Here is a 27,423-nt window from a genome sequence, read left to right as displayed (position 1 = left end):
TTCAGCTTTTTTTTTTATAAGCTAATTAAATAAACTAAATGGTAACTCTCATTACGTTTTCAAAAGTAACTCAAATATTATCACTTAATTTTTTAAGTAATGCGTTACTTGTAAAAGTAATATTATTACATAACTCATGTTACTTGTAATACATTACCCCAACACTGTGTGTGTGTATATATATATATATATATATATATATATATATATATATATATATATATATATATATATATATATATATATATATATATAATTTTTTACAGGTTTGAATCCACTGGAAATTGAGCAAATGATGACAGATTATGTCATTTTCAATTTGGTGGGTGAATAATCCTGTTTAAATTCCGATAATTTTGTAATCGTGTAATATAACAAATGAAAGCAGAACAATGGAAATATTTTAATAAAAAATGTTAATTCTATATAAAATCTGGTAATCTTGTATAAAACTAGGTATTTTTGACTGTCTATGAGTGCTATATAAATGTGAGGGACTAAATGATGAGTTGTATGCAAGCCAAAAGTGTTCTATGCTTGCCTGCTTCCCACACAAATTTGCACAGACACAAAATCATATGCATTTTTTTAATTAGTGCATCTCAATGAATCTTAACATACAAAACAGAACAAACATTATAATTTACCCATGGCAAAATGTAAAATTCACATAACTTTTCCCTCAAGTCAAAACCTACAGTTTTCATGACCTTCCGTTCAAATCTAATCACGTACATGAGATCTCTCATATCTGCCCTAAATATCTCATCTGTTTTTAGGTAACTTTCCACTTTCCAATCTCTTTTTGTAATTCAACTGGAATGAAGCTTTAACATTATTTTGCCTTGCTGAAATTAAGAATTTTAGGTAAATAAATTGTAACAACATCTATATCCTGAAACATATAGTGTCAAATGTATCACATTTTTAAAAGACACAAACATTGCTGATGGCTTCCACAAGTTATGGAAACACATCTGGCATATAAAGCCATTAAGTGACTGTGGTGCTTTGAAAAAGCCCTTTTTGTCCCAGCAAGTCCAAGCCTGGGTGTAAACCAGAGTTTGAGTACTGTACAGAAGTTTGAATGCACTTTAAATGCTCCAGTTACTGCCACATTCATATTAGCTCGTTTTTTAAAAGAAAGTTGTCACTGCTGAACCACAATGCGTCTATGAGAACTCCATTCATGCTTTTGTGAACCAGAGCATGTTGTGTGAACCAAAATTTCTGGGATATACAGTATGTCAACTTTTGCAAATGCATGACACCAACAAAGGAAATATCCGTAAGTGTCTCTCTGAATGTAAATATATTTTCCTGTGATTGTATAACAGGGTATGAGAGAGTGCCAGCTGCTCCCTATTGTGATGGGATGAGGAGGAAAGGCTTCGGAATGTACACAGCTTGAGCCTTTGAACTCAAGTTCCTTCAGGCTCCCTATGTCTCTCCTTCTCCTTTTGTGCTTTGGGGTCAGTGGGTTAAAAGAGGTGGAGGTCAGCATGTTATGACTCTCTCATCTGCCATGCTCCTCTACTCTCAAAACCTCCCACACCCAGTGCAGTGATTACCCAAACAACCATCACCTCCTTGAACTCCTAAATGTCCAGGTTTGCCTACAAAGACAAAGTTGTCATTAGAATTCCAGACATTCCAAGTGACAATCAAAGACTGCAGCTGAAAGCCCAATGTAGTTCACTTCCATCTGGGATATCTGACATCTGCATGTTAAGACAGTATATTCAGACACACTTCATTCATATACATGAATCCCCTTTAAAACAGTAAATTAAGATTACATGACAACCAAGAAAGTACTGTGAGAAACTTAATGCCTCACCTCAGAGAGGGGTTTCTCGCTTGTAAAGTGCTGCACTGGTTGGCCCTTCAAACTGCAACTTAATTGCTTGTTTGAGATTAAGCTGGGGGTCAGTAGTCATGTTAAACAGAGATTCTTCAGGTAAGGCACTATGTGGGGAAACAGCTGAAAGGTCAATGGTTGGAGACATCAATGTCTTTTGTAATCCACCCCAATCACCTTGTTGTGCATGGGATTGGAGGTGAAAAGGTGGGTACCCCAAAGGGGGGCTTTCCCTAATTTTTGTCTGCCTATGCAAGCCTTCTTGGTTTGGCATCACCCCTAAGGAAGCCATGACAGAGTTCCACTTTAGATCAATTCCTCCAGTTTGTTTGAGGCTCTTATCCATCACATCCTCTATGATGTAAGGAGTTTTAGCTTTTAAGAGGTAGTTGCCATCCCCTGATAATCTGAGCCCTTTTAAGGGTTTTTCTAGGTCCTGCAGTTCAGTAAAGGTGCACTGTTCATGTGTGGGACTGCACTTGGGTACAACCTTATGATTATGCCTAGAAGCTCTACCCTGAAGACTGGTTGGATTGGAGCCAGGAAGAGGCAAGGTGGAGGGCCGACTACGAGAACGAGGAAGTGAATGTTGTTGTATCTGCTGGATAAAATTTAGGCTGTCAGCAGGCACAGTCTGTACTGTGGCCAGGGAGTGGCAGGTGGAAGAGGAGGTCTGTGATGCAGGCATTGAGTGGAAACGCTCTGCAGTAGAAGCAGGGGAACAGGAGGCTGATGTTGAACATGGAGAAGATACGGTGGGGACTCGATCAGCTGCCACCTCTCCTGAACTAATAGACGGATGGGTCTTCACTATGCATGAAAGATAAGATGCGTTAGGAGCACCACTAGGTGTAAATGGTATTTGACCTGAGAAGGGTTTTGCACCATAGCTCTCCAGAAGTCTGACAATTGTGAAATGACTTTGTTTTCCTGCTACCTTTACTGGGGTGCGACCATAACGGTCTACATGGTCAGGGTTAGCACCTTTCTCTAGGAGCATGACCACAATTTCAGTATGCCCCTCCTGAGCAGCAACACTTAGTGCTGTGGCACCCTGCTGTTTGCAAGCCAGATCTACATTGAGACCTTTAGCCCTAAGAAGCAGTCTGCCAGCAGCTGCATGACCTCTCCATGCCACTGAGTGCAACGGAGGCCGACCATCAAGATCTCTAGCATTTGGGTCAGCTCCATATTTTAGCAATAGTTCAGTACCTTCCAGGTCTCCTCGCCAAGCGGCTACATGGAGTGCAGTACGTCCCTCTGCATCTTTTGACTCTAGAGGAACACCACCTTTTTCTATAAGTAGGATAGCCATGTCTAAACGGCCCTCCAGGACCAGCAAATAAAGGAGAGGTCTTCCTTCAGCATCACGGACATCAGTGTCAGCTCCTCTGCGCATTAATAGCTCTACAATATCTCGGTGTCCCTGCAGAGCAGCTGCACTAAGTGCAGAGTGTCCATCATATGCACGATGATCAATGGGTGATTTACGATCTAGCAGTAACCTGACTGTACTGCAATGGCCTTCTTGTGCTGCCAGAATTAGAGGGCTCCGACCTTCTACATCAAGCTCACCCACACGTGCCATGCTACCTCTCTCTGTCAATATTGCACACACACTTTTGTGACCTTCACAAGCTGCAGCATGCAGTGGAGTCCAGCCCAGGTCATCTTTGTGATTCTCATCCAAGCCCCTATCCAGCAATGCTCTTACGACTTCAATGCTACCCTTTGCTGCAGCCAAGCAAAGAGCAGTGCGGCCTTCGCCATCAATGCCATCCACTGCTGCCCCCCAAAACAGCATACGGTTAACTGTGCCAGTATGTCCCATAGCTGCAGCTGCAAGAAGAGGAGTGATAGAAGAAGGATGTGCTCCAGAACTTTCATCTACATCAGCTCCAGCTTCCAAGAGGAGTTCAACCACTTCCTCATGTCCTTCGTAAGAGGCTAGCAGTAAAGGGGTCATTCCATCTCTGTCCTTATGTTCAGGATCAGCACCTCGCTCCAACAGAAGACTTACAACCTCTCCATGCCCTCGTCCTCCAGCTGATGATGGTACACACAATGCAGCAACAGAGAGAGCGGTACGTCCATCCCCATCTGCAAGATTCAAATCAGCCCCAGCATCCAGAAGGATCTCCACTGTTTCTTTGTGACCCATGTAGGCAGCAGCAATTAGTGGAGTGCGTCCCTCACGGTCTGAATGGTCTACTTCAGCACCATGACCGAGAAGTGTCAGCAGGATTTCCTCATGTCCACCCCATGCTGCTGCTCGCAAGGCTGTCCGGCCATCTGAATCACAGCCTTCAACTTCTGCTCCTGCTTCCAGAAGGCGACGTACAGCTTCCTTGTGGCCACCCCATGCAGCAGAGCGAAGAGCAGTCCATCCCTTACTGTCTGCATGTTCCAACAGGGTATGGGCTGCAGAACTCTTACTCCCTTGCTCTTGCACCCAGTCCAGCAACACCTGTAGTACACTAATATGGCCTTGTCTGGCAGCAAGTGTCAATGCTGTCTGTCCCTGGTTGTCGGTCAGTGAAGGGTCTGCTCCATGACACAACAGCAATGCAGCTACATCTACAAGACCAGCATGGGCTGCTGCTGCTAGTAATGTCCGTCCATCTAATGGGTCTGTACGGTTTACACTGACACCACTGTCAAGTAGTGCTCTCACAGACTCTTCTCTCTGTAATGCTCGTCGAACTATCCTGCCTCCTCCTCCAACACAGTGAACTCCCACACTGGAGCTTTTGTCTGGGGAACAGCTTGGAGGATATATTCCACTTTTCATTAAGAGCTGTAGCACATCTTGCTGAACTAAAACAGGTGTATGAGAAGTTGATAGCACATTAGAAGAACAGTCTTTTCTGGTACCATTAAGAGCTGGAACTCCAGTCCATAGCAACCACAATGCCAAGAGGGCTGGTTCTCCTTCATGAACTCCACTGTTGAGGAGGTGGTGGGCCAACTGACAAGTTTCCTCTGTATTCAAACTACTGGCTCGTAAAGAGAGTGACATGGCCAAAGAAAGGTGACCATCCTTAACACAACATAGAAACTTCTGTGTGCAGTATTTAACATCTGTTAACCATTCTGCAAAGCTGCTGTGAAAGAGGAGTTTACTCCCCTCAGGGCCATCTACAAACAGAGATGCCAGAGCTCCCATCTGTGCTTGGAAGTCTCCGATCCCAAGGTAGCAGTCACGGCTTTTGGCAATAGTGTAGAGATGCTCAGCTGTTAGTGGTTGTGGTGATGCCAGGAGAATATTCAGCAAATGCCTAATATGGACAAACAGCCTTCTAGGAAAGAGTCGTTGACAGAGCCAAAGGTAAAGGCCATTTAGGGTGCCAGGAATGTCCCGAATTTCACGAAGTCCCACTAAACCATTTGCAACACCGTCCATCACTCGTTCAAGAAACAAGAAACAACCACCACTTTTAATGTGCAATAGATTGAGCATTTCAGCTGTCTCTGGGGTAAGCTGTCTTCTCAAAGCTCCATCCTGGTCAAGCCTCCGCAAGATATATTGCTGTACATCACGTACAGTAGCAGGCTTTCTTAAGTCATCCAGACACAACTTCCGAAAACCTGCAGGGCAGATGGTAAAGAGATAAAAAAAGGATAGTGTACACAACAAAATTCAGAGACAAATTAAGAAACAACTATGGTCTTAAAAGCATTTAATCAAAGCCGTGTAATTAAAGTTGAAACTCTCTTATGCAACAAAATGCGATTTAAAATAGTTAAGGATCTTCCACTCAAATTTATTTAGAACGATGTGTAGATGCAACTAGTGTACAACAGACTCTAGTCTTTTAACATTATCCTTCAGATAGAAGGGCTAATTAGGCATGGGCTGGTATAAGAAAAAAAAATCACGGTTTCACATTATTGTGATTACTGCTCTAAAATATATTCTTTTTAAATGTCTGGGTAAAAAAACAACACATTTTTTTTTTAAAGATTTAAAATATTCTGGAGCAGTAAACATGTTAGGATAAATAATGAAAATGAATCATCGACTTCTGCTGTCGTCATTAGTTTCAAAATCACAGATTTCTTTACAATTTAAAACAGCATCTTTGGATATCTTTTCTGCTGGAGATACTGCTGTCCTGAAAAAAAAAGTAAATAAAAAATCTTACACATACCTTAGGAACGGTATTACAGAAAATTTTGGTGGTTTTAAAACCTTGACTTTTCCAAACCGTGGTATACCTTGAAAACGCTTATCGCCCCATGCCTAGAGCTAATAAGTGGGTAGGACTCTAATTAGAACAGGTTATTTCATCTAGTTTATTAAAGCACTTCAAAGCCATAATATACTGACATATGACGAAAAAGCATAGTCATTAGCTGTTTGTTTGAGAATATTGGCTATTTGTCTGATCATACAAGTGTTTACTCATTTGTTACTAAACTGGTCTCTATTTGCAGAACAAAGTCTTTGTGTGCACTGTGCAGTCTTAACTAAAATGAACAATGAACAACATTCAGAAGAAAGCAATTAAGCTAATCATCTTATAGTGCATTTCATAATGCTTATGAAATGGTTTGTGAATCATCTTTCTTTGTACCTGAGAACATCTTGCAAACGGCTTTGTTCTGGCGGCGTGCAGAGCAGACCAGAAGGATCCAGGGGGGAAAGAGCTGTATGTATTTGAGCAGGAGCTCAGCAATAGAGGAACTTTGTGTGCCTGCTGATCCTGATATTGACCCTTCTCCAACTCCATTACCTCCACAACAGCCAGAGTCAACTGAATCCACCACAATAAACACACTGTGAGCTGGTGGTGTCAATGACAAAAGGGGTTCTAATACTGCCCTAAAAAAGAAAAAAAAAAGGGGGGGGGGGTGGTTGGAGATCAGAAAAAGAAATACTGTAATCCAGCAGCACAAAACATTTATGAAGGCATTCCACCACATGAATTCTGGTTATATATGTTTGACAAAATTATAATAATGTTGATGTTAATGTTGCTAACAATAGAACAGGGATAAACGAAAGAATGCAAGAAGCAAGGAAGTACATACTTCTCTCAACAACAGAGAGCAAATGAGGAATTCAATGATTCTGAGAACTTGAACTAGGAAAGACATGTCACCACATACTGTATGGACTTAAATAGAGCTTATCTGAAAAGGAAATAAGCGCTGAAATGCGGCACTGCTTTGTTTGTGAGAATGGACGAGAATACAAAAGTGTTTTAAGACCCATCCAAAGAACTCCCAGATTTTTTTTAAAGCTTTCTGATTCTTGACTCTTTCTCAGCCACGCTTGAGGTGTGGTTGTAGAAGCATCGTGACTCAGTGTTATGGAAGCTCAGCGATTTCCTGTGGCTTCCAGGGCATAACAGTAGACACTGAGAAGGTGTTGCTTTCTTATCAGCCTCAAATTCACCCGCAGTATCTGTGTCACTCTTATCACTGACCCGGTACACTTATTATATGATTGACATTTCAATCGATGTGGTACATGATAAAATACTTTCATCTATCCTAGGTTATTATGTAGAGACAAATAAAAACACTTCCTAACTAGTGTTAGCTTAGCATCCTGATGCTGTTATCAATGGCACGGGTTTGCAACAGGACTATAATCCAAGTTTTTACGTAAATTTTGCAGATTTTGTCAAATAAGATCTAGTGTACACTGCTGAATGACTGCAAATTAATAAATCCATTTGAACTTCCTATACCATAAAAGGGTCTCAGTATCTTCTTGAGAAACGTGATGTGCTTAAAACACATTCTTATATGAATAATCAATGAATAAATCACTTTTTAATAATTATAGGGTTTATTTATTACCAACTATAGCCCACTGACTCATTGATTTTTTTTCTTTAAATGGAATATATATACATTCTTCCCTGGTTGAAAGTGGTACATTGTATTAGCTAGAATTACTGCTCATAAACTGATGATGACAATTTACCAATTTGCTTTATTTAATGGCAAAGCAATTACATAAACCTTTTTTACTCTATTTTTATTAAATGCATCAGTATTACAGTTCCTCTTTCATACACCCACCATTAAATTTATGACCATAAGCATTCCTTGTTTATCTATTCCTTATCTCCAACACGTGGGCTCACATAATTTGTCAAGCTAATGCCCTTTTAACATGCTCAGATCACAGCTTAAGCCGAACAACCTTATAAATGTGCTTCCTGAGTCATTCTGTCCATATAGACAAGCTATGGGGCTTGTCTTGACCCTAGTAATGAGAATGCAAGTTAAGGACAGAGAGAAAAGTTATGTGACACTTTTTATTTTACTGCACAAAATGGAAGGTTTAACGGTTTTGGCCATGCTGAAGATTACAGGATTGTAAGCCCGTAATTCCAAAATATCCTAAGAGGTCTTAAACGACCGCCAAAACTAGAATAACAGGATAAAATTACCAAAAAAAGTAGTGATTAAGGGGACATAAACATGATCATGTTCTCAACAAATCTTTATCAGTTTTAGCCATCATTTACAAAATAATACCAGAAAATTTTGAAAACAATACTACACTACCTGACAAAAGTCTTGTTGCCTATCCAAGTTTTAGGAACAACAAATAATAACTGGACTTCTTGTTGATCATTTGGTATCAGAAGTTGCTTAAATGAAAGGCAAATGCCTCTAGATAACGCTTATTTTACCAAAATAAAAGATCATGCCTTGATTTTTAATGATTTAATTAGGACAATAAGGTCTGACTTTGCTTAGACAAAAGTCACTTAACAGAAATAATGGACAGTATAGAATATAAAGTCATGGTGCAGTGGAAAAAGAATTTATATTGTGTATGTCTCCCATAAGCTTGGCCGACTGCATCCATACATCTCTGCAATGACTCAAATCACTTATTAATAAAGTCATCTGGAATGGCGAATAAAGCATTCTTGCAGGACTCCCAGAGTTCATCAAGATTCTTTGGATTCATCTTCAATGCTTCCTCCATCTTACCCCAGACATGCTCAATAATGTTCATTTCTGGTGACTGGGCTGGCCAATCCTGGAGCACCTTGAAGGCTGAAGTATGAAAAGTAGCGCTATCCTGTTGAAGAATTTGCCCTCTCCTGTGGTTTGTAATGTAACGGGCAGCACAAATGTCTTGATAACTCAGGCTGTTGATGTTGCCATCTACTCTGCAGATCTCTCACATGCCCCATACTGAATGTAACCCCAAACCATGATTTTTTCCTTCACCAAACTTGACTGATTTCTTTCAGAATCTTGGGTCTTTGCAGGTTCCAATAGGTCTTCTGCAGTATTTGTGATGACTGGGATGCAGTTCAACAGATGATTTATCGGAAAGATCTACCTTCTGCCACTTTTCCAAATGATCAACTAGAAGTTACAGTTTGTTGCTCTTCCAACTGGGATCGACGACAAGACTTTTGTCAGGTAGTGTACTTTCATCTCCATGTAAACATCAAATAATGTCTTATATGCTCAATCTATAGGCAAGTGTGAGTATTTAACAAAACAAAAAAAGCAATGCCTGATTTGATTGTATTTGTGTATGTATTGTCAGCAAAAAAAGGAAACTTGAATTAAATCTATGTTATGTAACATGTCACAAGGGAGATCTTTGTTGGTCAGTGTTAATTATAGCTTTTGGACATCAGAGAGCATGCTGGATAGAGCTAACCCTTCTTACATTCTTTCACTAAGACCAGAGAAAAACATCACTTTTTAGCATGTGCAAGACAAATGTGGGCTGTACGTCAGACCTTCGAGCTGAAAAGTCTAGCATAAGGGTAAATACCAAGAGAAAAGTAAGAATGGAGTAAGTTGTCAGCATGGTGACTTCACCGACGGAGCCAACTCTACAAAATAGTGACACGATTCTTTATCCTTTTTTTTCCTTCTACGGTTGTAAATAGCGCCATCCATCTAAGCTGAACGCTGGCCTAGTGTGATAACCGTGAATAGGCAACATTATTGCGATGCGATGAATAAATAAATAAATATATGTGGCAGAAAAGCAGAACAATAGCCTCTTTCCTGCCTTTGACATAGAGTCTTTCTGAGGGCTATCAGACAAAAACACGATGGAGGAGGAGAGTATACGGGACGGGAGGGTTTAGTAGAAAGCAATAAAAGCAAGATTGTTCGAGCAAGATGCCACCGAGTGCATTTACATTCTACATTAAATGAAAAAACTTTAGCTTAAAGGGACAGTTTACCCAAAAATCTAGATTTTGCCATCATTTACTCACTCAAGATTTTATCCAAATCAGTTGAGTTTTTTTTGTTGTGCTGTTGAACACAAAAGATGATATTCTGAATAAAGTACAAGATAATATTTGTTATGCCTTTAAAGGAATATCTTCTTTTATGTTTAGCTGCACAAAAAAATGGTAACTAGTTTGGAACAAGTCAACAGTGATTAAATGATGGCAGAATTTTTTATATTTGGGTGAACTTTCTCTTTAATACTTTGCAGAGGACATATACGCACTGTTTATAATATCAGAATGACTAAAAACAATACAAAAGATTGTGGTAATGGCCAAAATATACAGTACATGTGTTTAGTCGGGTTGTGCTTCATTTATGAACTTAATATTTAAAAATTCATGACATTAAAGTGTTTTTAGCCATCAGAATGGGTCTGTTGGTCTCAAAATGTCATAAACCTAAGCCTCAAATGATTATTTGGGCTCCTTTTAAACTGCAAAATGTTGTGAAGCCCAAAGCTCTTTTAAACCAGAATCACAACATTACGTCTGAGTCGTTTAAAGGCCCCACTGAAGTGTCACTTTCCTTGCACAAACAATGTGAAATACAGAGGGAGTGTGTAAGGTACACCAAAGGCCTAGCTGTGAAACATCTGGGATTTCTCACAGGAGTAATGCTTGGAGAGCAAACATGAAATGCTTGAAGAACTAAAGGCAGACAGAAATGAGTTCAAAGGGATGTTGAACAGTGAGTGATTTGTTGCAGTGCAGAAGCAACAGAAAAATGTGAGAAATTCTGAGAAAAATAGTTAACTGAAACAAAGATTAAGATTGGGTTAGGGTTCTAATTTTGTACATACATACATACATATATATATATATATATATATATATATATATATATATATATATATATATATATATATATATATATATATATATATATATATATATATATATATATATTAGGGGTGTAACGGATCACGCTTCTTACAGATCACAACCCATGGTTTGGAACACACATGGCCCATGGATTAATCCTTTTTTACTGGTAGATTAATCCTAAATTTGTAACAATCACAGAAAGATCGCCTCTTACGTAATTCAAATCACATGTATGAAAGCGTTTAGGCTTTCCTGTAAAATATAATGATGACAGAAGAAGTTCCGGTAGGTTTTTTTGGGATGTGGTGGGTTTCATTATAGGTGTTTTATGTCACTACTTGTTTAGCCTACATCAATGCATTCAGTGCAAGCTGCACTATTAATCATTAAAAGATCGGGATCCCAATGCCCACGCAACATAAATGATAAATGATGGTGGTTTGCATATGTTTATTATTAATCCTTCAAATCGCTGCATTCAAATTTGAAAACACAAAAATCAAGAAAGAGATTCAGTCTTTAGTCTTTTGAGTTACTTATGAAGTTACAAACAGTCAAAAACAACAGAAGTACTGGGATAAAGTTTCTAGTTTAGATAAAACAACTGATTTTTATGGTAAAATCGCTGTCATATGCATTTAATGCTCAAAAATGAAAGTTGTAGCAGTAATTACACTATTTAACCAATAGGTGGCGACAACCAGCCATCAAACATATGCCACTGAATAATTCTTCAAAAATGACACATCTAGCAATGAAACATGACGTTTTATGAGTGAATAACTAAATAGTTTATAGAAAATGAGACTAAAAATAAACAGGATTGTACAATTTATAATGTTAGATTTAAACATGATTATCAGCAACAGTAGTAATAATAGAGAATTTTATACAGTACTGAATATTTTACAATTCCTTTTATTGAGCTGATTATTTCTTCATTTTATTTTTAATAAAATTACAGGTTCTAAGTTCAGTTTGTTAAAACCAAGCAAATTACATTTGTCTTCTCCCCTATTTGGCTGATCTGAAAAATGGTCCAATCCATGACTTAATGTGATTCGAACTGTGCGATTTGCAATCCGTTACACCCCTAATATATATATATATATATATATATATATATATATATATATATATATATATATATATATATATATATATATATACACATATACATACATACATACACACACACACACACACACACACACACACACACACACACACACACACACAGATATGATTAAAATTCAATCTGATTAAAGGGCATATTAAGCTATATTGACTGCAAAATTGTGCCTATTTTACACAGCTCATAAATGCAAACAACCATGAACAATTAATTGTACTTTCTGAAGAGGTTAGATTTTCCATCCCAAGTAAGCATTCCTTATTGAGTACCCCAAATTAAATATTTGTTAGCAACTTTTTACTGTTGCCAAAGAATGATGGCATTAAAAAAATGTTAACTCGCTTCTATAACTGACGCCATTAAAATGTATAAATCATGAAAAATACCAACCTTTTAAAAGTTTCATCAGGTGCTCTTTGGCAGTGAAGGGGCTCCAGGACAGTGGCAACAGAAGCACTGCTTATCACTTTCACATAGTTAGGTCCCAGAAGTGGACTTTCCTTCAGCTGTTCGACTAGCGCCAAAACAAACCTCCACACTTCAACACTACCCGCATCCTCTCGCTGGCAATAGTGCCAGGCCAAACAGCGAGAAGCCAACGCTGCTGCCCTGCATGCTTCTGACTGTGGCCAAACCAGTTCTGTGCAGAGGGCTGTCTTTCCCGTGCCAGGGCCCCCAGTCACTAGGACCCCTGGAGAGACACGGACTGATCCCTCCACACCCTTGTTGGCATCTCGAGCCTCTAGGCATCTTTGGAGCTTCTCGAGGGCCCATTCACGGCAGTAGAACCGCCGGCCCCGTAACAAGCTAGGTAACATGCTTCTCATCTGGCCCTCAGGAGATGAACCGGGACGGACCATGAGGATGTTCCTTCTTCCATAGTCCCACTTCAAGCATTCAGCACAGTTAACACAAAAAAATGCAGAGGGTTGTGCTGAGCAATATGCAAATGTTTGCTACGGAGCACTTTCCGGAATGGAGAGTCAGAGTGAGTGTCCTCAGATGACTGTTGGCCGCAGGTGTGTTTGTATTTTGCAATCCAGCAGGTCCAAGTCATGCTGCTAGTCAGAAGTCCTGTAAGACAAAACAAACATAAGGAGAAGGGTGTAATTCGGTCAATCTTTAAAAACTTTCCCCTAACCTAGTTTAATGTGCAGAAACAAGCACAAGTTGTATAGGTTGTTTTCAATCACATGGTTCTGGTGACACACGAAACTCAGATGGAGAGCAGAAAGTAAAAAACTGAATGGGAATGAGGAAAGTCCGTATTTTTTCAATATATACCAGATTTCAAAGGAGATATAAATAGAAAAATAAGCACATATGTTGGGCATGATCTTTTTATCATGAAGAGAGGCCGAGTTTTCTACTGAACTTAAATATATTTGACTTGTCATGGAGGTGGTTTATCCAGTATAAGCTGTCACATGAAAAAATACTATAGTAAATACAATTAGCATACTATAGATAATTGAATTGAGCAATAATAACTGCCTAGTTTTGTCGCAAGAGTTGCAGTTATTTTTTGTTCTGTCGATGAACTTGCCATCAACAAACATTCACCACTGCTGAGCATCTCGATGTTCACGTTATGGTTGTTTATTTAAACGTCAGTAAAGACTTGGATTTTTGCAAAACAAGACGGAGATGTCATTGCAGCGATTACATGGCAGGGTATGTTAATTATGTTGTGGTGTGGTGGTGTTTTTTTACATAACACATAAAAATTTTTTTACACATAGCTAGAGCTTTATATAGAGGGGAAGGATCGGCACAGGACCGCGAGGCGGAATCGAACTCGGGTCGCCGTGAGCACCGCAGTGCATGTGTCGACACACTAACCACTATACCACTGCCGCCGACTTCAGCCAGTTTCTTGAATTTTCTTACCTTTATAGTCTATAAAAGCTGTTACTTTGGCAGATTTAAACAATTATAAACAACATAAAACAGACACATTTTGAGATTCCTATGTAGAAGAATCACTTCCTGCCCTCCATTTGAATTTTGTGCATCATGAATGACGTCATGTGAAAACAGCCTATAGATAAATTGTTTTTTTACAGAACATTAGGTCCGCATATAAACATATAGAAAACATAATTTTACATTAGTGATACAAAACTTTCAGTTTGTCTCATTTTTACACAGATTGTTTCCTGAAAACCTTCGTCAGGATGCTATTGGTTGAATGAAGGCATTGCATGCATGTTCTGAAACTGGTCATTAAGCCAACAATCCATGTGGTCATGTAAAGGCAGCAAACACATTTTCCTTTATACACACACCTACAGCTTATTGGACTATGCATGTGTGACATATGACAGGAAAGTGTCCTTACTGTGGATTTAAGTGCATTCAACCACAGGAAACTTTCTGAATGATATTGTGCACTCTTGAGCCAAGATTTTTCATTTTTTAAGTGCTCTCATACGGTGTAGCCATAGGATAAAATGAGTCTGGGAAACTTCAAATATAAAAGAAGAAAGAGTCCATTAAAGTTTCTTGCTGGCATTTCAGAATTCATTTTCGTGTTTTAACAGTAAAGCTTAGATAATAAATACAATTGAAGTCTTGAAGTGACTACATGGAAATAACAGGATTTTTCCAATGAAGTCTCATGAAAGCAGCTTGGTCAAGTTATTGATCTGCATGTTAAATGTGTTCTTTCAACAAACTGATGGTTGGTAGTTATCAGTGTATTGGTGTGCATGTAAACATGCTCTGTGTGCAACCACAGTTGCGCCAGTGTGTCTGACTCGTCAGGATGCATAAATAAACACAGATACGCTCCAAAAATGTGGCACCGATTGAAACCAGTCATTATTTTTGCAATTCCGTTTGGTGATGCTAGCACCATGGAAATTACACACTTCACCTTTAAATGAAAGCTTGGCATTTAGCGCAGCCAGGACACGCGAGATGGAAAGGTTGAGAGAGAAACAGAAATAGAAAGAGGGGTAGAACATATCTGTCAAACTCCCGTGAAACAGAGCTCAGATAAACAAGCGAGCAAAGCTTCTGATCCAACCCTCAGCTTAAATAGTGCTAAGCAATAAAGAAATAAAGTCAGATAAATCAAGAAAGAGATAGACATAAAATCTTACCTTATTTGATAAACTGTTACACTTTCTCCATGGCAGCCTCGCCTCAAATGCTATTTTCATGCCTTTCTGTTGCTCCCTTCTTCCTCCTCAGAGGTCTGAAATGTACTCCTCCTTTGGCATATTCTCACCGGCTCCCAGCTGCTTACCGGTTTTTCTGGTCCTTTATCTCCTCCCCTCCTGCTCCTCAACATGTCAGGGCATGAAGTGAAATAGCTGACTGCAAGAAGGAGAGCAAGCATGAGTATGAGGGAGGAGTTAGGTTTGGGGTCAAAGTTTAAACTGGGATGCATGATGTCATACAGTGTTTCTCCTTGTTTGCTTGCTTTCTGTGTCTGTACACATTCTTGTAAGAGAGTGAAAACTCTCGGGCATGATCCAGAGAGTTGCTTTAAATGCTGTACACTTCACATGTCTGCAATTTATTAGAAGCCATAAAACAAAACAGAAGTGCCTTCACTGAACAGCCAGCAACCTCATTACAACAAACACAGTGCTGCTGACAGTGTATTTTCTTCATGATGCCTATATCAACAACTGACTAATCGACAACACATGGTGGTGTGAGGGAGTGTAGTGGGTAAAAACACAGGCTGTGTGCCTGGAGGTCACAGGATCAAATTGTTACGGATGATCCATGAATCCTCTAAATGTTGTGTCCTTAAGGGAAGCACCCATGCCAAGGGGGATTCTCCCTGTAATTACAAGCAACTGAGTGTGTGTGTGTGTGTGTGTGCGTGTGCGTGTGCGTGTGCGTGTGCGTGTGTGTGTGTGTGTGTGTGTGTGTGTGTGTGTGTTTTAACTATGTCAGCATATGCTTACACTGTAAAACCTGAAAAATTAAGATACTGTAACTCAAACCGATTGCAACAAACCATTTAAGTTCAAAAACTAATCCTAATGAGTACTGTGAACTTAATCCATTTGAGTAAACAAAGCAATTTGAGCACAGTAAAACCCAATAAATGAAGAGAACTCAAACCAACTGAGTACTGTAAACCCCAATAAGTTAAGGCAACTCAGACCGCTTGAGGAAACTGATTGCAACAAACCATTTGAGTAAAAAAAAGCTAATCTGTGAACTTACTCTATTTAAGATGAAGTAATGAGGCATTTAATTATCTCATTACCTTCAACACTGAGTTCAAAACTCTTTTCAAATGAGTAGAATTAACTTTCAGTACATTTTGAGTTAACTACACTTATTTCATTTGATAAAGTTGACTGTTGGGTTTAACAGTGTAATGATATGGGGGTCAAAATAGTAAATATTAAACAAAGTAACTGCCGTAAGTAAATCCGAAAATCTTGTTGAAATCTTGTTCAATCTTGTTGTCCCATATATTGTGACTAGACATGGGATGATAACCGGTTTTAAGGTTTACCGTGGTTTGAAAAAGTCAAGGTTTTAAAACCGCTAACATTTTTGGTGATACCGTTCCTAAGGTATATATAAATTGTTATTTTTTATGTGTTTTTTTAAAGAATATTTTATTTAGTTTTTTTAGGGCAACAGTATCTCCAGAAGAAAAAGACCCTCCAGATTAAAATATGCTGGTCAGCCCACGATTCAGCAAACATCTGAAAAACAAATTGCTTTAGCCTCATTCACACTTCGAGCGTCTCGCAGCAGCAAAGCGACAAGCAACCATTTATTTCAACAGAGAGTGAGCGACTTCTGGCGACCTTCATTTACGCAAACGACAGAGACTGTTGGCAACCAGGTGGACGTGTCGAGCGATGCAACAAAGTTGATTGTTGCTAGATCGGATATGGCAGCGGCCGGAAGTTAAGGAGTATTATTTATATTATTGATTAAATTTCCCATTTATTATATTTTGTTAACGTCTACCCCAACCCTAAACCCAACTGTCACAGTAACGTAAAAACAGTAGTTGTACCGAGTATCATTAAATTGCATTTTTTACAGCCTAACCCCACCCCAACCCTAAAGTGTACTGTAAAATTTTTCATTATTTTCATACAGTGTCATAAAAAATGCTGCTATATTGATGCGCATATCACACTTCCAGCCACGTATCCAATCAAGACTTTACCAACAAAGTTGAGAATCCTTCAGCTTTATGCACATGAGAGAGCGATTTTCTTGAGCGACAGCCAGTAGCAGCACCAGTAGAGCTGTATTTTTCTCCGTGCTGTAGACCTACAGACCTGCGTTTGCAGCAGATCACCACCCAGAGTGACAGACAGCTACAAAGTTGCTGCTAGTGGAAAAGGCATTATGCACCAACATCCAAGCATGCTGTAGAGCTGAACAGTGCAGTGGCTTTACTTTATATCCAAAAAAGAAAGATATTCAAAAATGTGGTTTTAACTTGTAAAGAAATTTGTGATTTTTTTTAAACCAGTAAAGATAGCAGAAGTCTCTTTCAGCAGAAGTGTTACTTTAAAAATATCGGACTAATAAGGGAAAAAAGTTGTTGTTTTTTACCTAGACATCTTAAAAGAAGATATTTTAGATCAGTAATCACAATACCGAAAAACTGTGATATTTTTATCCACGGGTTTCATCCTGTCAGAATTAGGCATGGGCCGGTATAAGACTCTGATGGTATGATAACCTTAGATAAAAATATCATGGTTTCACGATTTGACGATATTGTAATTACTGCTTTAAAACATATTCTTTTTAAATGTCTGGGTAAAAAACTAAAACGTTTTTCCCCTTTTTATTTTTTGAAAGATTAATAATATTTTGGAGCATGTAAACATGTCAGGCTTAATAATGAAAATGAATCATTGACTTCTGCTGTCTTCATTTGTAATACAAAAAAATTTGGTGGTTTTAAAACCTTGACTTTTGCAAACCGCTGTATACCTTGAAAACAGTTATCGTCCCATACCTAGTCAGAATCTTATACTGGTCCATGCCTAAGTTTGACAGCAATAGTTCACTCAAAATGAAAATTTACAGTAATCCAATCCTCAGGTCCAAGATAGGTGACTTTTTTCCTTTAAAAGCAATTTATGATTTTAAGCAGTTGATCACTGGCGATTCATGAAACGCAAGTAAACAGCTAATTACCAAAATTTTCAAGTGAACGTTTAAAAAAATATGAAGAGTTTAGATGCAAAACTGTCAGAAATTTTATTCGAAAATTAGCATTTTTCTTAACCTCTTTTGTTTATGTTGAGTCACTTTGAAGACCATGAAAAGGATTTACTCTTTACCATAAAAGTACAATTGCTGAACATACACACAGTATTAACAGTAACCTGTTAAAAATGCACATTTTAGAGGGAAATTTCAATGGCATTTAGAGGTTTTTTCCATCTAAACTCTTCATATTTTGTTAAAAAAGAAGGCAAATAAAATAGCTATATCTGCTTCCAAGAAAAGCGAGAAACAACAGTGTGGATGGTGAATATGCAATAACATCAAGTCCTGCATCATTACATGCTTTATGTCATTAATAATTCAGCTGAAGCTTTTAACATTGCCGCAGGTTCAGTCCTTCTCGAATAACCGAGGAATATTCATCTTGAGCAACAACCCCCCCCAAAAACAGTTGATCTGCACAGTTGATCCTGTTCGTTTTCCAACTACATTTAACCATTACACTACACTAAGTCCATCTAAGTTTTGTGAAATAAATGGCCCATGTAACGTTATGGATGGAAATTAAAAGATGTATAACCCTTGCCTGCACACACTCAGCTTCCAGCGTCTGAATGCCGTTTAATTGACCGGAAGCGGAGACTCGGCAGGTTACAGGTGCCGCATCTTCATCATCCTGACGCCCACCTGGCGCTCACTGCACTCGGACACCACAAAACCCGAAGCCTTTCAATCCATCACGACACAAAGATTCAATCCGAAGAACCAGCTCGTTTTCTGTCAGCATGGCAACAGATCCACGCGTGGCCACAGTGCAGCTCCACGGCACGGCGAGTGTCGAGTCCGGTGAGGGTTTGTACGGTGCAGATGTTTGTTTACATGAAGCGTGGTGTTACTCCGGGTCGTGTTCGTCGATTATTCCTTAAACGCTTATCACTTCATGTCTCTGCAAAAACAGCAGATCACGCGCTGCTCCCACGATGGAAGTCTGTGGCAGCTTCAAGTTTTCAAGCATCTTCGTTGGTTTATTCCTGCTTGATCGCCGTGGCCCACAAGAGGGCGCGTTTGTCAAGTAAATGTGAAATTAATAGCAGATTAATGCTCCTGTAAATCAAAATGGCAAACCTGTTAGACATGAATGACATTATGTAAATGGGAACAAATATAGATTGAACTATAAAAAAACAGGAGGATAAAATATTAGATATATGAACATGTGTGTCACTTTCACTATATTTTCTAAGAGGGGCACCAAATGTTGGGCCCTGTTCACATAACCAAGCGGTGGGCCCCTCACAACACAACACAAACAATCAGTACTGACTTATTTTTTTATTATGATTCTAATTTGTATTTTATTACTGCGCAGTAATGCTACTGCATAGTTATAATGGCGCAGTGGGTAACACCTTCGCCTCACAACGTTTGCATGTTCCCTCTGCGTTCACGTGGGTTTCCTCGGGGTGCTCCGGTTTTGCCCACAAGTCCAAAGTCATGTAGTACAGGTGAATTGGGTATGCTAAAATTGACTGTAGTGTGTGTGTGAATGTGTTTCCCAGTAATGGGTTGCAGCTAGAAGGGCATCCGCTGAGTAAAACAAAAAAACTGGATAAGTTGGTGGTTCATTACGCTGTGGCGGCCCAAGATTAATAAAGGGTCTAAGCCAAAAAGAAAATGAATGAATTTTATTACTGTTAATGTTATTATTATAGTATTATTTTCAGACTGTAAAAAAACTATTAATGTAACAAAAAAGTATATGATACTTTGTTTCTCTGTTAGTCAGTTGCCCTATTATATTACACATTTTTAATAACGCCAAAATGATCCTAATAGTCTTACAGTAGACCTATTTTTATTTTGGGGTAAAAAAAAAATACTTGTTTTTGGAAATTCATTGTCTGCTTCCGTTGCCAAATTAGTTGTTGAACTAATAATTAATAGTTGTGCAAAGGAAATACAAATTATATTAATTTATTTTGTGTGTTGTAAATTTGAGGTTATTACATAGTAAAGATTATTGTGAATGCATGTAGGGAAGTGTAAATGTGTATAAACAAATCTATTGGGCTAGTTATGTATCATTATGTTCATAACGGATAACAGATCAATGATCACAAATTTCTTTTATCACTATATTTTTTGTAGGAGTTGTTAGGTGCTTAAAGTAATTTGAGTCAATTGTGTGACTTGGTCTCAGTGGAGACCAGATTTTGAGCGAGAACATGATATTTCAATGATTCTTTCTTTTTCTTTCATTCTCCATTTATGTCGGAATTTGTGTAGATTGAATACAGCAAAATGAATAGTAACAAACGTGTAAAAAAAAATCTAATTCCGCTAACTAAACTTTTTACTTTTTGATTTATTTTATTGTGTCATCACCTCCAGTTACATTCATTTGAAGGAAGTATCCTTTTATATTTTCAGTTTGAATTGGCAATCTTTTATTGGCTTTTTTATGAAGTAAGCTTGCTTAAAGATAATTAGTATTCAGCAAATTTTACCAAGAGAAGTTTTAGAATATTGTTAGCATATACAGTATTAATGTTAAAAATCATGTCTAATATATCTTGTTTATTTGCATGTTGTGTTCCTTTGCATTTATTTTATTTGTTTTGTAAAAATGTTTTGTCTTTGTTGCTGACATGGGATTAAACTAAAATATATGGTATGATGAACAAAAACATCCATCAGTTTGCATCACTAGATATTACTGTTTACATGCAAATCATAACAAAGATGAGTTAATCAAATATTATATATTTAGCTACCTTTTGTTTCACTTTACAATCTTTCACCGCTGTTTAACTAAATGTTCGAATAGTTCCTGTCTTCTTTGCTTTTAATGGCCACTCAATTACAGTAATTTTTAAAGTATTTGTTATTTCTTACTGTACACAGCAAGCCCATTGTGTTTTAATGTGTTTTGTTATTGACAATTGTTCTTTACTAAGTAGTGTGAGTAGTATTTAGTCATACTTTGAGTTAGAACATGTTTTACTTGCATCACATCCTTTGGCAAATAATGGTGCATTTACCAGTACACTTTCCACCACTACATTAGACAACCTTATACCTTATTTTACCCTTACTTACTTACTTACTCCCAGGGCCATTTATATTAAAGTTGCTTTGTAACATCTAATTTTTACTAGGTGGGTAGTTAGCCCAATGCTCAACCCTCAATCCAGAGGACCAGGAGATACAAATATACACACACACTATGGACAATTTAGCTTATTCAATTCACCTATACCGCATGACCGAAACCGAAGCACCCAGAGTAAACCCATGCGAACACTAGAAGAACATGCAAACTCTACACAAATGCCAACTGACCGAGCCTGGGCTCGAACCAGCGACCTTGTGATGCGACAGTGTAAACCCTTGAGCCAATGTGCCACCCTTGATTTTACACTTTTGGCTATTTCTGTTTTTTACAGACCTAATTAAAATATAATTTCATCTTGATACTGTAGCTATATATACATGTTTGAGCATTTCTGTTAACCTGCTGAGAATAAAAGCTGCTGATTGTTTTAGCCTCTCAGCATGAGTATTCTTTTAAAGATTCAACAATAGGCTATTTTCCTGTTTAAGGTATGCACTGGAAATCCTCTGGTGTGATATTTTGCATTTCCAAGGCAGATACAGGAATTCAGAGAATAATGCTTGAGATAAATTCACCACCAGCTTTCCAGACTTCAGAAACACCTGAACCAATGCTTAAAGTTTTATTCCACTTTAATTTCACAACTATCACATTTTCACTAACTACTGTATAATGATCCTTCACTCATAATATATTTTTCAGTTAGGCTAAATGACAGATTCCAGTTTAATGCTCTAATTGACAAGAGCAAGGAAGCTATAAATATAAATGCATACAGTATACGCAGAACAAGACAGATTGAAATTGATCTGAGATGTCGCAATGATTGCATCTAGGTCTGGGCAATGCATTCAGCTTGTTTTTTTTCCATCTCACATGAATCAATTTTCCCTCCCACACAAGCCTATAACTTTGCATTTGCATTTGTTGCCTGGAGCTCTTTGCAATATTACAACTACAGATATACTTTCTTAAAAGAATGGAGTGAGATGTCTCAGATCACAAAGGACTGAATCTGTGACTTTTCGCTGTAATCCAAGACTTTGTAACTATTGCACATGAAAAAGTCCAGACAAGTCAGATATGAGACATGAGACAATTGAATTAACAATTTCTGGATGCTGTGATTGAATGATGAGGCAAGTAAAAGGCTGCAAGGTATCATATTGTTACATAATTTAACCAACAGGGTTCCTGTGTAATATATATAAATGTGTCAAGAACACACTGTTGTGTTACTATAGGTCTCCTGTAATCTTCTCTGTTACCCAGGTGTGTTTTTTTGTTATTTTGTTATTGTTATGTTATTTTGAAGAGTCATCTGTGAATAATATAGTAGATGACACAGCGTCTGCATATTTTATTCTGTAAAAAGATGCTTTATCTTCATTTAGTTCGGAGGATCCATTGATTTTGCATTTGCTTGTTTAAATCCTGAAATTGACGTCTAGATATCTAAATGCCAGTGTATGCAGGTCAATGGAAGGGTCTCAATTGTCAGAATAAGTGTAATGGTGTGATTATTTGGATTGGTTTTAATCAGATATGGTTTTATGATGTATTTGATCTTTTGTCTGTTCTTTTTAAAAACTCATTTACCTCGGCCCCATGAGGCTTGCAGTGACCATTATGCATAGTGCTTTTTGCCTTTCATTACTTTCCTTTTGCTTTCAGTACACAAAAATTATCACGCTGAAAATAATAAATCTTATTCATGTGCCAAGAAGTCAAGGCACCTTTTTGTCAAGTTAGATGCCATATTGAATCTAATACAAATGTGTTGAATAGTGAATAATAGACTAGTGAAAACAGTATTAACAAACCCTGGGGCTGTGGTCCAAAACCTTTATTTTCTATTTTATTATTCACTATATTAATAGTTCACCCCCAGCCCCCCAAATGAAAATCACCTACCATTTTCTCTCTCTCGTGTGGTTTAGTTTGATGTGATTTCTTTCTTCTGTACAACAAAAAATAAGTTGTTTTTAAAAATGTTAGGCTGACGTCAGGGTGGCTTGGTGGGTAGCATGATCGCCTATCAACAAATAGGTCACTGGTTTAAGCCCCAGCTGTGTCAGTTATCATTTTTGTGTGGAGTTTGCATGTTCTCCCCGGTTTTTCCCCACATTCCAAAGACATGCCATATAGGTGAATTGAATAAGCTAAATTGTCTGTATTGTATGTGTGTGAATGCAAGAGTGTATGAATGTGTTTCCCAGTGTTGGGTTGTACCTGGAAGGGCAACCGCTGCATAAAACATATGCTGCATAAGTTGGCGGTTAATTTCGCTGTGATGACCCCTGATGAATAAAGGGACTAAGCTGTAAATAAAATGAATGAATGAATTGTAGGCCTACCTTTTTACTTTGGAAGTCAATAGGTTCCATCAATCAGATGTCATCTAAATAACTTCCTTTGTGTTCAACAGAGAGGAATCTCAGCAGAAAGAATCTCAAATAGATTTTGAACAAGCAAAGGGTAAGTATGATGACAGATTTAATTTCTGGGTGAATTATCCATTTTTTGGAACCCCCAAAGGGTGTCCTCTGTTTTTATAAAACTAGGTTGTAAGACGACATTCTTGCATAGCTTACATGGCCAACTAACCATCCCTATTTTTTTTTCATTTGTTCCAATTTCTTAATAAACGAGTCCATTTAGATTTTTGTCCTAAAATAAGCTGAACACGCCCAAGAGCGCCACACGCAGGTTACTGGAGAAACATGCAGACACCAGCACCACTTCGCGACGCAGATCATTAGCATTTTTACCTCACGAAGACACTGTCACAGTAAGATATAATTCTTCCTTGCCTTCATAATGACTGTAATGCAAACTTTGATGTTAAACAAGCAGTGTAAGTGTAATTTTGAAAAGCAATTTGTCTTGGTGTTGGATTGTTAGGCCCACAATAAACAACACTTTGCCATGTACACATGCTTTGCCAAATAACAAATGCCATGGTTTAAACTATGGTTAGCGTAGCAAAAACACGGTTAACTTGTAAATACCATGGTTTAACCACAATAACCAATCCATTATTATATATATATACATTGCAATAAAACCATGGTTAATTACATAGCCTAATGTGGCGTTAGGAGTTAAGTCTGAGTTTTGATTATGGGAAAATGGGCGATATTTAGCTAGTGTTTTTTAGCCAATGTTAAACTTTTTTTTAAAGAAATGAAATCCTAAACATGGCGGTTTTATAATGGAAAGACAGGTCACCGGAAGCGCTGAGGCTGGCTGGCTGAAATTAAAAGTCTGTGCCTATTGCTGGTTAAAATTTAACTTAAAAGTACTTCTTTGGGCTGCAGACCTTTTGTGAGATGTTACCAAATTACCTGTTTTGGCTGGATTAATTTTTTCAGTATTTAATTATTAGGATGTGTAATGCAAACAAAGTGACTTTTGGAGCAGATAGCCAGGCTGCTGAATCTGTCCAGCAGAGGGAGGCAACATCTTTTTGCTCTATTGCTGTTCCTTGTTTGTAAATGGGCAGAACTTGACCCATTAGCTGGTTCTGTTATCAAAAGTTGCCCAAAAGTGCTTCATACTCTCATTTGTACGATGTAACCAAGAGGAAGAATGAAAGGAAAATAAATAGTGTCACACCAATGAAGACCTGTAACCTGTACTGACCTTTGTAAAGGATATATGTGTAATAGTAACTTTTAAAAACACTCTAGATCATAGGTCTCAAACTCAATTCCTGGAGGGCTGCAGCTCTACACAGCTGATCCAACCAATCAAGGTCTTCAAGACTACTAGAGACTATTAAGCAGGTGTGAGTTAGAGGTGGTTCGAGCTCAACTGTGCAGAGTTGTGGCCCTCCAGAAATTGAGTTTGAGACTATTGCCCTAGATCAGGGATGCTCAAAGTTGGCCCAGAGTAACCTTTGATTTGGCCCATCATCCCATTTGAGAAAAGAGGAAGAGTAATGGGGATGGTTTAGACAGAGCAGTGGTCTCAAACTCAATTCCTGGAGGGCAGCAGCTCTGCACAGCTCCAACTCACACCTGCTTAATAGTCTCCAGTAGTTCAATAGTGTTGAACACCTTGATTAGTTGCATCAGCTGTGTTTGATTAGAGTTGGAGCAAAACTGTGCAAAGCTGTGGCCCTCCAGGATTTGAGTTTGAGACCTATGGTTTTAAATGTTACACCGCATTAGTTAACATGATTTAAAGTAATGTTTTTTTATTTACTTTTAAATCTTATTATATAAATTAGGAAATTATGGCAACTTTAATGTAATATAGCTTGGTATATTTACCTTCGGCCCACGGCTCTTAATGATATTTGGCTTTTGGCCCTTTATACGAAAAAGTTTTGGCACCCCTGATTTAGATGGACATCTCTGACCCACTTCATTGTTTTTTTTTTATTTTTCCTTTGTCTTGCAAAACTCCCTGCCAGGACTGATAAATGTAAAAATTGTAATTTGCAACAACACAGCCCATGATTTCTATTATCCAAACAGCATTTCAGAGTGATATAAAAATAATGTTTTATTTGATTTAAATGGAATTAATTTGATTAATTTCCTGATACTGAAGATCTCACAAGACTGCAGTAGGATTCTATTGCAAGTGTGTGTGTTTCTTTCCAAACAGTAGCATTTTGATTCTACTATTATTTGTGAGAAGTCCTGCAATTAAGTTTCCCTCGTTTTAAAAATAGCACCAGGGACAAATTATAAAACAACACATAGGCCTACATTGTATATCTCAAAATTAAACAAATTCTTCACACATCACATATTTGACTACTCCTATGGTACGGTACGGGTGGGTACACTTTGTGGCTTTTTGGTTGCTTTTGACAATAGAAATGGGCATACCACTGAGGGGTACGGTGCGGGTCGGTACGCTTTTATTCTCGTTTCCACTGTCAAAAGGTACCAAAAAGTGAACCATACCATACCACTTTAGAGTTACATTTTGATGTGGATTTACAGTACTTGTCATGTTCAAGGGCACACTTATGTAATGCATTACGTCCAACAGTGATGTGACACAATCTTGAAATAAACTTTTTTGAACCGTACATTCTTTTGCCTTTGCTTTATAACCATGAAAACTTTCAGGCTAGTAGCATTGAGAAAGAATGGAGCATGGAGCTGTAGATTTGGCTGTGGGCCTTTTACTATTAGGCACAAATATGGCCTTTGATTTAGTTCAGGAACAGAGGCAGACCGTGTGGTCAGTGACGCATACAAGAGTGGATGCTGATGCTAATAAGTCAACCAAATGTTTTTTTTATTCATATTTATTAATTCAGATTAATTTTCACAAATTATTTTGATTTATTATTTAAAATATTGAACAAACTCTCCTGGATTCTTTTGTCATATAGTGTAATATATAATATAGTTATATAGTAGCAATAAAAATATTATAATACACTGTTTTCTCTATTATTTATATATATTAACATGACGGCAGCAAAAATTATATTAAAATCTTCTCAAATAATAATTGATAAACTAAATTAGGTGTTTTTTGGTAAATAATTGTGGAATACAAAACATATATATAAATATATAGACAATTGAATGTCCAAGTGTGCATATATGCCTTACATCCTTGCCTATAATTATTGTTTTTAATCGCATGAATACATGAAAATATATAGCTGCATTTATAATAAGTCAAATGCAAAGGGATCAGCAAAGCATTTGAAATAAATACATAGTGAGGTTTCAGTTTTATTTGCAGTACCCTTTCAAAATTCACATTAAAATTAACCGTGCAAAACACTTTATGTCTTGCATCTGCTTTCATGAGTATTTCGACACAGCAAAACAGTCTGTTAATGATAACCATATCAATCTAAACTGCAGAGCTCAGCATGTGGTATTGATTGTCTGTGTTATTTGCTTGGTTATCAGGGAGAAAGGTAACAGCACGTTTTAAAGAGTTTTCTAGAATATTCAAACCTGTTCAGGCATGCACACATTACATTTTCAGTGACTTGTTTGATCGTCTTTTTCATTATTGTGCTTCATGTAAGTTGAAGCATCTTATTCTGTTTCACTAAGCTGCAGACTATTGTTAA

General features: G+C 37.8%; 1 protein-coding gene across 1 annotated transcript; it reads right to left on the bottom strand.

Moving 5' to 3' along the window:
- Positions 1-574: 574 nt before the first annotated feature.
- On the bottom strand, positions 575-15,389 carry ankrd50l (ankyrin repeat domain 50-like). Its single transcript, XM_056465516.1, has 5 exons — positions 15,172-15,389; positions 12,455-13,138; positions 6,439-6,686; positions 1,841-5,449; positions 575-1,616 (listed from the first exon to the last, which is right to left on the bottom strand). The coding sequence occupies exons 2-4, from the start codon at positions 12,922-12,924 to the stop codon at positions 1,842-1,844; spliced, it is 4,326 nt and encodes a 1,441-aa protein (XP_056321491.1). The 5' UTR covers positions 12,925-13,138; positions 15,172-15,389; the 3' UTR covers positions 575-1,616; position 1,841.
- Positions 15,390-27,423: the final 12,034 nt, after the last annotated feature.

This window comes from Danio aesculapii, chromosome 9 (genome assembly GCF_903798145.1).
Source record: "Danio aesculapii chromosome 9, fDanAes4.1, whole genome shotgun sequence".
Lineage (NCBI taxonomy): Eukaryota > Metazoa > Chordata > Actinopteri > Cypriniformes > Danionidae > Danio > Danio aesculapii.
This window is presented reverse-complemented; position numbering and strand designations above follow the sequence as displayed.

What these genes read in the sequence shown, in the direction of transcription:
- ankrd50l (XM_056465516.1), bottom strand. Translation starts at nt 12,924, where the DNA reads ATGGTCCGTCCCGGTTCATCTCCTGAGGGCCAGATGAGAAGCATGTTA. An exon ending in CCTGATGAAACTTTTAAAAG is followed by an intron (nt 6,687 to 12,454) that starts GTTGGTATTTTT and finishes TTTCTTTTTTAG; the next exon opens with GGCAGTATTAGAACCCCTTT. An exon ending in CGTTTGCAAGATGTTCTCAG is followed by an intron (nt 5,450 to 6,438) that starts GTACAAAGAAAG and finishes TCTGCCCTGCAG; the next exon opens with GTTTTCGGAAGTTGTGTCTG.